Source organism: Tachypleus tridentatus, chromosome 13 (genome assembly GCF_004210375.1).
Source record: "Tachypleus tridentatus isolate NWPU-2018 chromosome 13, ASM421037v1, whole genome shotgun sequence".
NCBI classification, from domain to species: Eukaryota; Metazoa; Arthropoda; class Merostomata; order Xiphosura; family Limulidae; genus Tachypleus; species Tachypleus tridentatus.
In genome coordinates this window covers 123,148,927-123,163,799 of record NC_134837.1, presented here as the reverse complement: position 1 = coordinate 123,163,799, position 14,873 = coordinate 123,148,927, and the positions used below count along the sequence as shown (strand labels likewise).

The window sequence follows — 14,873 nt, the reverse complement described above, 5'->3', positions numbered from 1 at the left end:
TCCATGCTCAGTAAAGCACATTTCAAAAACTTCTTTTGAAAAACAAAAAACTAAATTAACATTTTTATTTATCATGCACCTTTGTTTATTTGCAGTTCTCTCTGTATGGGTATTTGGGTATTGATGTTTATCTGCCCACGAGGGTCAGGTTTCGTTAACTTCTTCCTAATCCTTCAACTTTTGGTTTTACAACTGTCAAGTGTATTTACATATGGTACACGAGGGCCACTTACTCAGGCCCCTTTCAGGGCAATGTCCATGCACAATATACACATACATTTGGTGCAAATAAAACATTTCTCTTAAAGTTCCATAGATTATTTGCACTTTCATCAGTTAGGTATTAACTAAAAAAACGTTTACATGAAAGAAACCCTTTCAGCGTTTTATAATTAATCCCTAATCTAATGTGGAGTCTAGTCAATATGTGGCCTTTTATTTTTTTTTATTATTTATTTAGAAAATATATATTCACTGGGGAAAGGTGCTTAGGTCTATCATCATCATGTAAACAATACCTTGCAAGTTCGCTCACTAGTTCATTTTTTCTTCAATTTTTTTTTTAAAATAGTTTTATTACTATGTAGGAGTCTATCTCGTCTTGTTTCCATGCGTGCATATTTATACATAAATTCAGATGTTGTTGTTCTGGGTACTTTATAAGCTGTTGTGAGAAATGTATTTTGTATTGTTTGTAGTTTCGTTTCAAGTAATTTTTGCTTACATTTATCCATGCAGGAGCTGCATAGTCAATGACGGGTCTAATGTATGTTTTATATATTTTCATAATGTTGTCTGCCGTAGCTCCACTGTTTTTGCCAGTTAGACTCCTAGCATAGTTTGACCTTCGCCAATTTTTTGTTCTAATATTATTTATGTGGTTTACCCATGTAAGTTTTGAGTCAAACGTAAGTCCTACAAATTTTGCTGATGTAGCAATCTGGAGTTGTTCACCATTCATAGAGATCCGTGTTTGTGCTTTTTTATGTTTAGTTAACTTAGTGAATAATACTAGTTGTGTTTATCTTGATTCTATATTTTTGGCAATATTCACTTACTCTATTTAATTGTGGTTGTTTGTGGCTGCTATTGCTCCTGTTGGTACACTTTTCCAGATTGCTACACCGTCTGCAAACTGTGATGAGTATCCATTATTTGGATCTTTTGGAGACATATTATTCACATACATCATGAATAGGATAGGGCTAACTACCCCTCCTTGAGGGATACCAGCTTATGGAGTGAAACTCTCAGAGAAGGTCCCTTCAACATTTATTCTACATGATCTGTTTTCTAGAAAGTTTGACAGCCAGCAAATAGTTCCCCGCAGCAGTCCCATTTCTTGCATTCGGAACCGGAGACCATTGTTCCATACAGTGTCAAATGCTTTCTCAATATCGAAAAAGCAAGCGACAGTGCATTCTCATTCATTAAAACTATTTACAATTGTTTCTGTTAATCTGACTAAATAGTCAGTTGTTTGTCTGAATTTTCTGAAACCAATTTTTCTCCTGGTAATTTTGATGTTGTCTCCAGGAATGCTAAAGCCTGTTACTAATTATTCTCTTTAGAATTTTGCCTACACAGCTGGTCAGACTGATTGGTCTGTAGCTATTTGGGTTATTGGCTGACTTCCCTTCTTTATGGAACATAAATACATTTGCATGCTTCCAAGAAACTGGGATATAACCAAAATATAATGATAAATTAAAAATTGCTGTAAGTTGTTCAAATAATTTTGGAGTGCCTTTTCTAAGAAGAATGGCTTGTATACCATCTTCTCCTGGTGATTTATTTTTAGTGTTTGTCATTGCTTCTACGAATTCTTGTGCTGAAATTGTGTTTGTGTTGTTGGTTTGATAATTAAGTCTACTGGGAAGAGTGGTTTGAATAGTTCACTGTTGTTTGTTATAAAGTTATTTACTTTATTATAGAAGTATGTGTTCATGTCTGGGTCGTTGTTTGTTTTCAAGTTGTTGTTTGAAAATTTCGGCTTTTTCTTTATTTGTATATTTTGTTATTTGTAGTTAAGCACAAAGTTGTTTGTTTTTTGAATTTCACGCAAGACTACACGAGCGCTATCTGTGTTAGCCGTCCCTAATTTAGTAGTGTAGATGAAAGAGAAAGTAGCTAGTCATCACCACCCACCGTCAACTTTTTGGCTACTCTTTTACCAACGAATAGTGGGATTGACCATCACATTATAATGCCCCCATGACTGAAAGGACGAGCATGTTTGGTGTGATGGGGATTCGAACCAGCAACGCTCAGATCACGAGTCAAACGCTTTAACCCACCTGGCCATGTCAGGCCAAAGCACAAAGCTGCACAACAAGCTATCTGTGCTTTGCCCATCAGAGCTATCAAAACCAAGTCATTATGAGATATTCATCATGTATCTCAAATTAATATTCGTTTTTAGTGACTCACACACAACCATTCCTATATTTGAACAGATAAGACTAGATTTTTTGTTTGTTTCAGGTTAAGCACAAAGTTACACAATAGGCTGTCTGTGCTCTTCCCACTGCAGGTATTGAAACCCAGTTTCTAGTAGTGCAAGTCCACAGACATACTGCTGTGCCACTGGGGGGAGGGAGCAATAAGACTAGAAAGGTGGAAGGCAGCTTGTGAACAGCACTCACTGCCATGTCTAGACTGAAGGAATGGTGGGATGTGACCTTCACTTCAGATTATCAATAACTCTAAAGTGTAGACTAGTGCCAATCTAAACTTTGTAAAAAAAACAATTCATTCACTAAGTCACTCAGATAAAAATCTAACAATTACTTTATTATCTTGGTTCAGGTTACACTCCAAAGTTCAAGTATCAGTTCATTATCTTGGTTCAGATTATATGTCAAAGTTCAAATATCAGTTTATTAGCTTGGTTCAGGTTACACTCCAAAGTTCAAATGTGAGTTTATTATCTTTGTTCAGGTTACACTTCAAAGTTCAAATGTGAGTTTATTATCTTGGTTCAGGTTACATTTTAAAGGTCAAGTATCAGTTTATTGCCTGAATTAAAGTTACTCAAAATTATTACTCATCCATATAAAAAAATGATTTAAAACAGCAAATAAAAAAAGAGGGAACAAGTTACAGTATACAAGTTGATGTGATGCTGTAATGTTGTTCACTCATTAATGTTGCACAATAACTATTTTTACCTTGTGCACCTAAACTAATGTTTGGTGTATTAAATATTTCTACATAATTCAGATTGATTTGTCACAGCAGTTTATTGGCATTTATCTTAAAAACAAATATATTCTGTGTGACATTTACCCAAAATCTTTAGTAATTTTTATCAGAGATTATTGGTCCAAAAAATTTCTTCGTAACAGAAGTTTTATCTCAAGCTTTCATAAGAAATTCAAGTCTCATTAATAAAACTTGACAAATTCTAGACTACAGATGCTTGCATGTCTTTAATATCTAAAAATTATTTTATTAAAGTCCAAATTTGTTTCAGTTACATTACATAGCTTTCACATCTTATTAATCTGTTCACATTAAAGTTCAGTCAACAAATGTGAAGATTTTCTAGTTTGTTTAAATGAAGTCTTCTACTAATTCCAATTACTCACCAATATGAGAAGAACCAGATCAACTTTCTCATACTATTTTCGTTGTTGTTGTAAGGCATAAAAATTCTATTTTCAACAGCTTTCAAATTAACTACATATACTTTCAGAAAGCTGGACTGGATATCAATAGAATTATACACCATTACTGTAATTTGCAGTGCTTTTCAATTCATTCCAGTGATATATGCTCCACCATTCGTTATATGTAATATCAAAAAAGAAGAAAATTTGTATGAAAGTACAAACATTCATGAGAAAATAAGTGTCAGGATGTTTGCCAACTCTAGTCTGGGATAAAGTTATGCCTAGATGCATAATATGTAATCATAATGGCTTTTTATATTAGAAATTATACATCAAAGAATGTGATATTACCACAATCCTATGAATAGTTTAGTAACAATGTGGGTTTAAATGTAACAGCTACAGGTATACTAGACACCAGAATTAGTTGAAAGGCATGGTTCTGTTTACTACATAACTAGGATTAATTAAAATAATATCTTCTGTTTTCAGCATAACTACGATTAATTAAAGTAATATCTTCTGTTTACAACATAACTAGGATTAATGAAAGTAACATATTCTGTTTACTTCATAAGTAAGATTAATCAAAGTAATATCTTCTGTTTACTTCATAATAAGGGTTAATGAAATTAATATCTTCTGTTTACTACATTACTAGGTTCAATTAAAGTGCTATCTTCTGTTAACTACATAACTAGGATTAATTAAAGTAATATCTTCTATTTACTACATATGTAAGGTTAAGGAAAATAAAATCTGTTTACTATATAACTAGGATTAATGTAAGTAATATATTCTGTTTACTATATAACTAGGATAAATTAAAGTAATATCTTCTGTTTGCTACATTACTAGGATTAATTAAAGTAGTATTTTCTGTTTACAACATAACTAGGATTAATGAAATATCTTGTTTACTACCATAGAAGGATTAATGAAAGTATATAATTTCTTTAGTAGATAAGTAGGATTAATGAAAGTAATATCTTCTGTTTACTACTTAAGGAGGATTAATTAAGTTATATCTTCTGTTTATCATGTTACTGGGATTAATGTAAGTAATGTCTTCTGTTTATTATGTTACTGGGATTAATGTAAGTAATATCTTCTGTTTACTACTTAAGGAGGATTAATTAAGTTATATCTTCTGTTTATTATGTTACTGGGATTAATGTAAGTAATATCCTTTGTTTACTATATTAGTGGGATTAATGTAAGTAATATCTTCTGTTTACTACTTAAGGAGGATTAATTAAGTTATATCTTCTGTTTATTATGTTACTGGGATTAATGTAAGTAATATCCTTTGTTTACTATATTAGTGGGATTAATGTAAGTAATATATTCTGTTTACTACATAAGTAGGATTAATGAAAGTAGGATATGCCATTTACTACATTACTAGGACTTATTAAAGTAATATTTCTTGTTTGCTATGTTGCAGGAACATGGGGGATCAAAGCTTAATCATGCAACTAATGATTTATTGATATAAACACTAACTGTTTATAAATAATAAATAAATAAACACTTAGATTACTTTCTGAATGACTTTACTTTGCTCATGAACAAGCTGTAATAACACACAAGAAATAAGAGATGGGGCTTTGTTTAGCCTAATGATTTATTAGAATCAAATAAACACCAATTAAAACACTTAAAAAAGAAAAAATCTACTAAATTAAACATATTCAGCATTTTTCATCGACAAAGGCTGATTGTTTTGTCAGATCCCAGTCATGTATAGCATTAAAAGAAACACTTTTAAATACATCAGAATATTTTCACATTCTGTACATTAGAATATCATCTCTCCCTGATCATTTACTTGGTTCAGTGACAGGCGTCTGTCCTTGTGGTAAAATTCCTTCACCACTGTCCAGCTGCTTCAGAAGCCGGAACAAAGCAGCTGCTTCTCTGATACGACTGAACTCAATACAAAATGCTTGGACTTCAATAAATAAATCCTATACAGAGAAGGTATTCAAAAGAATAAAGTGATTTCAGATAAATGTGACCTCAGAAAAACAATAAAAACTTTTTTATTTTTGACAAATATGATCACAGATGAACATTAAAAAAAATTGTGATTTAAGACAAATATAATCAGAGATAAAAATTAAAAAATTAGTAACTTCAGACAAATATAATCATAGATTAAACCATTGTAAATTTGAAAATTCTGGAATTAAAATGGATTTCCCTTCATGTAAAATACACTATATGGCCAAAAGTATGTGGACACCCACCCATCACACCCATATGTGCTTGTTGAACATCTCATTCCAAAACCATGGGCATTAACATGTAGTTGGTCCCCCCTTTGCTGCTATAACAGCCTCCACTCTTCTGGGAAGGCTTTTCAGTAGATTTTGGAACATGGATGTGGTGATTTGCTGTTGTTCAGGCACAAGAGCATTAGTGAGATTGACACTGATGTAGGGTGAGAAGGCCTGGCTCACAGTCGGCATTCCAATTCATTCCAAAGGTGTTTGAGGGGAGGTTAGGGCTCTAGGTAGGCCAGTAAAGTTCTTCCACACCAACCTCAGCAAACCATATCTTCATGGACCTCGCTTTGTGTACGGGGACATTATCATGCTGAAATAAAAAAGGGCCTTCCCCAAACTGTTGCCACAAAGTTGGAAACACAGGATTCTCCAGAATGTCATTGTATGCTGTAACATTAAGATTTATCTTCACTGGAACTGAAGAGCCCCAGACTATTATTCCTCCTCCACAAAACTTTACAGTTGGCACTATACATTCAGACAGGTAGCATTCTCCTGGCAACCACCAAACCCAGGTTTGTCCATCAGACTGCTAGATAGTGAAGCATGATTCATCACTCCAGATTACAGCTGCTCAGCCAGAGAAACCCATTTCATGAAGCTCCCAATAAACAGTTTCCAGAGGCAGTTTGGGCCTCAGTAGTGAGTGTTGCAATTGTGGACAGATGATTTTTACATGCTATGCACTTTAGCACTCAGCAGTCCCGTTCTGTGAGCTTGTTTAGTGCACCACTTCATGACTGTGTTGTTGTTGCTCCTAGATGTTTCCAATTCAAAATAACAGCACTTACAGATGACTGGGGCAGCTCTGGCAGTTTAGAAATTTGATGAACTGAGTTGTTGAAAAAGTGGCATCCTATGACAGTGCCATGTGAAAAGTCACTGAGCTTTTCAGTATGATACATTCTACTGTCAATGTTTGTCTATGGAGACTGCATGGCTGTATGCTTGATTTTATGCACCTGTTAGCAATGTGTATGGATGAAACAGCTGAACCCACTAATTATTGATTGATTGATTAAGTGTTTTATGGCACAAAGCAGCTAGGCTGTCTGCGCCAAACGTCCAGTAAAAAGGTAAAAATAAATTAAATGAAGTAAAAAAAAAAGGAAATGAAGGTTAAACAAAACATCATTGAAAAACAGAAAAAAGTATAAAATCAATGTTGACACCTAGTCTACAATGTTAAGAGAGAAAGCAGAGTAAGAGAAGTTGTAAAGGACTTTCTCTAGCAAAATGGTAATGATCATAACCCACCAGGAAGACTAATAGGTAAGTACAAGAACCACTGTCAGTCACCTGAAGTTGGCCTTTCCAGTCCTGGTTCCAGGTTATGTTGTCATAACAGCCATTATCAAAAGGTAAAATAAGAAAAGTGTTAAAAGACATACAGCAAAATTGTAATAAAAATTAGCCAAATGTCCTGTGAAAAGGTAAAAGTAAAGTAAATGTAGTAAAATTTGTAAAAGGAAACAAAGGTAAAAACAAAACAGCAATTAAAACAGAAAATGGCATAAAACCAATGTTGACATACAGTCTACAAAGTTGTAAAGGACTTCCTGTAGCAGAATGGTAATGATCATAACCCACCAGGAAGACTAATAGGTAAGTACAAGAACCACCGTCAGTCACCTGAAGTTGGTCTTTCCAGTCATGGTTCCTGGTTATGTGTCATTATGGCCAGTACTAAAAGGTAAAGTGATAAAAGTGTTAAATGACATGCAGCAAAAGTGTAATAACAACTTGCCAGGACGACTAACAGGTAGTTCAAATGGATAGTTCAAACAGCAGCGTTAGTCACCTGAAGTTGGCCTTTCCAGTCCTGGTGTTGAGTTATTTAATGTTCTGGCCATTTTACAATGTCAAATTGAACTAGAGAGATTGAGACTGAAAAGGGAACCACAATTAAAAAAGGTGTAATGAATAAATATCAAACACTTAAATGAGGTTAAAAAAATTAATGGCCAGTAAAAAACTAAAAACATTATCAAGGTGGACAGTGTCACCATCACCAACAACACTCTAGAATGTTACAGACAAACCCTGGGACAGAACATGTTTAAAATAGTGCCGTTGTTGAGAGTTGTAACGATGGCCAGAGAGTAAAATGTGGCGTACAGTGATTTGAGTGTTACACAAACTACAGACTGGTGCATCAGTTCCAGATAAAAGAAAATGATGAGTTAAAAAACTGTGACCAATGTGTAGTGTAGTTAGAACAACTTCCTCCTTCCGAACCTTACGGAAGCTAGATGGCCAAAGCCCAATTTTGGGTTTTATTTGAAAAAGCTTGTTGTCACATTGCTCATTCCAAGTGGACTGCCAGCTGGCACGGAGCCGAGCCTTGAATACAAGACCATAGTCTATGTACGGAATAGGCACAGTGGTGATAGTGCCGGAGCAGATAGTTTTAGCTGCCATGTCTGCAAGCACATTCCCACGAATACCAACATGGCCTGGTATCCAGAAAACTGGATAGAAGTAGATGTTAATGAGAAATGGGCCAGTCGGTTTTGAAATCAGGGATAACAAGGTGTGAGCCAACGTGAAGTGAATCCAAGGCCAGCATAGAGCTAAGGGAGTCAGTATAAATAGTGCAGTTGGAGTACTGCTAAGCTTCAATATGATCCAGGGCAAGAGATATGGCGTACAGTTCAGCAGTGAACCCTGAAGCTGTAGAGGGGATTCTGCGTGCAACCACCGAACCACAACAAGCTATGGCAGAGCCCACAGAGTCACCTGATTTTGAACCATCCTTATAAAGTGGAATAGAAAGGTTGTTCGAAAGATTTTCAGTAAATAAAAGAGGGTACTTCCAATCGTGAGTATCTGCTTTTCTCAGATGACTGAAAGAAAGGTCACATTTGGGGGCTGCTATAAGACATGGTGGGATGGGCTGACCAGTGGATTCTGCAATGTTATCCAAGGATAGACCAAATTTATCTAATTGCGCCTGGATGTAAAGGCCAAAAGGAGCAATGGCAGACTGTCTTTTTTGAAAAAGTAAGGCCCACTGAGGAAGGAAAACACATCCCCAAGCAGGATGCTCTGGTAAGGAGCAATGTTTCGAAGAATACAGTAAAGACAGTTGCAAACGGCAAAGGTGCAGAGAAGGTTCGTGAGATTCCACATATAAGCTCTGAACTGGGGAGGTGTGGAAAGCCCCAGTGCAGAGTCGAAGTCCTTGATGATGAATGGGGTCCAGCATCTTTAAGGCCAAGGGTCTGGCAGAGCCATAGACCATTGATCTATAGTCAAGTTTTGAACGAATAAGAGCACGATATATCTTTAACATAGAACATCAATCCGCTCCCCAACTGGCAGTAGAGAGGACATGGAGGATGTTCAGTGCTCTTGTGCATTTGACCCATAGCTGCTTTAAGTGTGGTATAAAGGTCAGCTTACAGTCAAAGATAAGCCCCAAGAACTTGGTCTCAGGGACCACTGGCAGCGAAACTTCACCGATACGGAGTTCAGGATCAGGGTATCCACCCTGATGCATGCAATTGTGCCGCCAACGGTTTTAGAGAGAGAAAAATTAAAGCCGTTCGCCATAGTCCACTTCAGTACACGATTGAGGGCAGTTTGTAGTTGCCGCTCAATACATCTCATGTTCGATGACTGACATGAGATGTGAAAGTCGTCAACATAGAGTCCATTTGCAACAGCGAGAGGGAGTTGTTCAGTGATGGCATTTATCTTTATACTGAAAAGTGTGACACTCAAAACACAGCCCTGAGGGACTCCAAGTTCCTGTACAAAAGAGCGGGAAAGTGTCGAACTCATATGAACTTGTAATCTCCTGTCCATTAAAAAATATTTTAATAAACATAGGTAGATGGCCAAGTAACCCATATATATATGGAGGTCTCACAAAATGCCATACCTCCATGTTGTGTCATAAGCCTTCTCAATGTCAAAGAATATTAAAACAAGATGTTGGCATTTGAGAAAGGCTTCTCTGATTGATGTTTGAAATCGAATTAGGTGGTCCGTGGTAAAATGCTGTCGTCGGAACCCACACTGGGTGGGTGAGAGGAGGTTGTTTGATTCGAGGAACCAAACAAGACGAGCATTAACCATCCTCTCTAAGATCTTACAGAGACAGCTCGTTAAAGCAATTTGACAGTAGTGTGAAGGAATCTTGGGATCTTTCCAAGGTTTAGAGAAAGGTAAGATAATATCCTGGTGCCATACATCAGGAAAAACATTCTCCTGCCAGATCCGTTTAAAAACAATTAGAAGAATATCAAGAGAAGCAGGAGAGAGATAGCTCAGCATGTCATAGTGTACATCATCACGTCCAACAGATGTACTGCCAGACTGATGAAGGGCCATTTTCAGTTCCACCAGTGTAAAGGGACAATTATAGTAAAAAAGACAGTAAATTAGAAAGGAAAGAGGTGAACGCTCTGCCCAACTCTTGATGGCCAAGAAGGTGGAGAAACAAGCAGAATTGTTAGATACCCGGCAAAAGCTTTCACCTAGAGTATTGGCGATGGTCCGGACATCAGCTACCTCTTGGCCATCAGAGAGTAAGATGGAGAGGGGGACAGAATTTTAGTGCCCACTGACCTTTCGAACCCTATCCCATATGACCTTGGAACTGGTGGTAGAAGATATGCTAGTTGTGAACTTAATCCAAGATTCCTTCTGGCTTTGATGTCTTACCCACCAAGCATGTGCACAGGCCCATTAAAAAACGATGCGGTTCGAAAGTGTGGGATATCTACGGAAAGTATCCCAGGCCCATTTTTGAGCCTTCCTAGACAAGTGGCGAGCAGGACTCCACCACGAAGAAGGATATCGTGGAAAACGTGTTGAGGCTTTAGGAATACACTGAGCAGCTGCTTGTATAATACAGTCAGTTACTGCTGCCACACAGTTGTCTAATGATGGCTGATTTACGATGGCAGGATCAAGTGCTGCGAGAGCAGTGAAAGTGGACCAGTCTGCCTGATCCAGCTTCCACCGGGGCACGTAGGTAAGGTGGCATCGACCACAGCCAGTCTCTCTCAAAAATATAGGAAAATGATCACTACCTAGTGGATTATTGTCAACCCTCCATGAAAAATGGGAAAATAATGAAGGAGAGCAAACCGAGAGATTAATAGCGGTAAAGGACTGACTAGGTGCATGAAAATAAGTGGAAGAACCAGTATTGAAGAGAGAAAGATTGTGATCAGAGAGCATACGTTCTGCAGAGCAACCCCTCCTATCAATAACAGCACTTCCCCAGAGGGGATGATGTCCAATAAAGTCCCCCAGGATTAGAAATGGAGACGGCAACTGTTCAACGAGAACATCAAGGTCTGATTGATCATATGTCTCTCCAGGGAACAGGTAGAGAGAACAAACAGTGATGGTATGACCCAAGGAAACACGGATAGCTAAGGCCTCCAAGGGTGTGTTGAGTGACAAAGATAGGGTGGGCACATGCTGATCAAACAATAGTGCCACCCCTCCATGTACTCGCCCATCACACAGCCTGTCATTTCTGTACAGAGAAAACTGCCGAATGGTGATTGTATCAGCAGGTTTTAGAAATATTTTTTGTAAGGAAAGACATACAGGATGGTAGGAAGCAATCAGTGTTTTGATATCATTCAGATTAGAACATCAACCTCGACAGTTCCGTTGCATCAAGGTGGTCATATTTAATGATGGGTAGGCGAAGTGGCTGGAGAACCCTTCTGTTTATGACCACGTCTTTTTTCCTTACTGTCCTTATTCGGAGGAGGTCTATCGACCTCCATGGATCCTGCCCTGGATCGATGGGGCTGGTCTTTGTTGTTGGAAGGGGATTCCAGTGACTGAGAACACAAACGAATGATTGTTTTGCATCTTGGGGTTGGAGAAAAAGATGTATCAGAAGAAATGCCTGTATTTGAAACCGAAGGATGTGGACCTTGAGATTTGTTGGACTGTATGGGAGGAACAGAGATGGGTGTAGAAGTCGATTCATCAATCTTTTTAACCATGGAGGTCAAAAGGCTTTTCATTTGTTTTGAAAATGATTCTCTTGGAGGTACAGAGAAATCTGTCTGCACTCCCACTGTAGTCGTGGAACAAAGTGCAGCAGCATATGTCCGAGATGGAGTGGTGGACAGCAATTTCCGAGCCTCAGGATAACTAATGTTATGGGTCATTTTCAAACGCTGCACCTCTTTTTCCTCCAACCATTTTAGGCAAGAACAAAAGTAGGAAGGGTGGGAACCATTGCAGTTGACACAATGTGAGTCTGTATGACACTCAGAGGCATCGTGGTCCTTGCCACCACAACAAGCACATGTCAGGGAACCACGACAGGACGTCTTTGAGTGGTCGAACCTCTGACATTGGAAACATCAAAGAGGGTTTGGAATGTACGGCCGTACCCTGCAAATTAGATAACCTGCCTTGATGGTGGCAGGTGCATGGGATGATATAAATGTCAAAACGAGGATATTTGTCAGCAGTGTAACTCCAACATTGCGAGTCGAGATGCACCTCACTGTAGAAACTTCTTGAGTGGAGAGACCAGCGAGAATCTCAGATTCGGGAATGCTCTTCAAGTCCCTCTCAACAATAACTCCTCGTGATGAATTCAAGGTAGCATGAGGGGTAACCTCAATAGGTATATCCCCAAGTACCTCTAGTCCCTTCTGAATAAAAAAGGGAGACATTTGCCCTAAAGGTTTTTCTGAAAGAGAATGTAATATAAGAAAATGGGGTACAGGTGTTACAGATGTTGAAGATTGCTGCCCAGAGTCTTCAAGACGTGGTCGTTTACCTATTGACTGTTTTTTCACTATTTTATTTAATTTTTTTATTGGAGGATCCATAGGAAAAAAGGAAAATTTTGGTACCCACTGACCCCACCCACCATGGAGCTCTACGAGGGGACACACTACAACACCCATTGAGAACTTCCAACACTGGTACTTGGTTGACTCATTGGTCAAGTGGACCAGCCGATTGACCCAAGGGGGGCCACCCAAAGGCTGCCCGTCTACAGGAATTCAAGGCCAAAGTGGTATGTTAGAGTTGGACCCCTCAACCACCAGGATCCTCTCCTCCCCTTCACGGGTCGCCATGCATGGCAAACACCTGGGTGGATGTTTAGATCCCAGAGGAGGTAAATTGAAAGAACAGAACCTTCCCTTGGAGGTCCCCTCACCACGTTCAGGAATCCACACTGAGGGGTCCACTAATTAGAAGGGATGTCCATATACTTTTGACCATGTAGGGTATGTTACAAACAAGGTGTTTGAAATTATTTTACTTGAGAAGATATTCAGATGAGAAATTAAAATAATTGATTTTAATTCTATCCCAAACTTTAAACCTACTTTCCTCTGTTTTAACTTTTAAAAGTAAGCCTAGAGGTAATGAATAATATTCTGAATGGTACACACCTGAACATTTATTATCTTGTTTCGAATCAGAGACTGGAGGAACACACAGACGAGCCTCACAAGTCTGTTCTGCATGTAACGGTCTTTGATTGTCTCGCAAGTCGAGATACAGTTGGAAATATAAAGGTGAACAAACTCAGTTGGCAGCTCAACAGCCTAGCCACGATGGAAAACAGTAGAAAAACATGATTCATTTTAAGAAGAGGTTTTGTTGTGCCTTGTACTATTAACACTAATGTTGTAGATAGTATTATTATCAAGGCTCAGTATACAAGGGTAAGAGTTGATACATTTCTTACTAATCTATATGCATATAAATAAAACAATGTAAAAATGATTTTAAAAAAATGTTACTAGTTGTTGTGATACATTGAAAGCCATCAAAGTTACAATTTCAGTTATACCACAGACACGGATTATGCTATGAATTTATGTAAAGTTGACACTACATACAGTTGTCAATCTGTTGACTACTTCCATCGAATGAAGAGACATCTCCATGTTGACAAGCACTGAAAAATACCTGACAAAAAAACAGAATGCTACACTGTAAACCACTCACTGCAGAAAAGTTTTAAGGCATGTTGATATACTTATAAAAATCCCTGATTTAAGCTGCAAAAATGAAGAATAAAATATCCAATTTTCCTTAAACTAAAAAAATACTCCTTGAATCCAGAAATAAACTTGCAGTATCATAGTTTGAGACCACTGTTATTATTTTTAGTATAATTACTAGTGGAATATTTATATTTAAGCTTTAATAGGGCATATTCACAATTCATCTTCACTAAGACTAATTAAGGTACTACTTTGAACCTGAATTTCAACAAAACTAACTGATGGTTATGTTCTGAGTTTACTTCCTGATTAATTGTGTTATAAGTTACAGATTTTAAAGTGAGGAAGATTGTTTTTATAACAGGTATGACGTTTCAATCATAAGTGTGATCATCACCAAGCACACAAGATTTTACAGTAAAGAATGTTTTAATATTTAAAGCAACATTTAACAATCTAACAATGTATTCATTACATGGTTAAATAGAAGAAAAAAGATATAAAAAATATTCAAGCCATAAACCAAAACACATTAACAAAAATTAATTTTTTTTTTAATACGTTGCACATTTTTTTAAAAAAGGGACCTTAGGATACAAGCTGCAATGTGGGATCATAAAATGTATCCTTGGTTTTGGAGGTGACTACATAATTAGGACCCACACTGCAGTGGGGATATACCTTCTATCAGTCTTAACCTCCAATTTTACTAGTCTCAAATAAGAAAATTACTTTTTTTTAAAAATTAGGAGAGTGAGATGTGGGTGCTCAAGCCCACAACTTCCCACATCAACAGACAGTTGTGGGAAGGTGACTACTCTCCCAAGTTAGAATAAGAAAATGATAAAGATAAAAAGATGAAAAAATAAAATAAATAAAAAATGAAAATAAGGTACTATCGTTTGGGAGTAAGTAAGTTTGAACTTACCTCTTGAAGTTAGCATTCTTGCCCCCAATATGGTAGAGGCACTAATTAACACGATATCAGCAAAGTGATAGTTTACTGTGAC

General features: G+C 37.3%; 1 protein-coding gene across 2 annotated transcripts in view; it reads right to left on the bottom strand.

Annotated features, from left to right (window-relative positions):
* Positions 1 to 2,772: 2,772 nt before the first annotated feature.
* Not11 (CCR4-NOT transcription complex subunit 11) overlaps positions 2,773 to 14,873 on the bottom strand; it is a 37,836-nt gene continuing 25,735 nt past the window's right edge. Inside the window, exons 10-12 of one of the 2 annotated variants that reach the window (XM_076474886.1) lie at positions 13,756 to 13,825; positions 13,303 to 13,458; positions 2,773 to 5,584 (exon numbers count right to left, since the gene is read on the bottom strand). In XM_076474886.1, coding sequence (XP_076331001.1) covers positions 5,438 to 5,584; positions 13,303 to 13,458; positions 13,756 to 13,825 — 373 coding nt within the window. In that variant the 3' untranslated portion in view covers positions 2,773 to 5,437. The remainder of the gene's footprint in view (positions 5,585 to 13,302; positions 13,459 to 13,755; positions 13,826 to 14,873) is intronic. The other variant, XM_076474888.1, reaches the window with a different exon arrangement.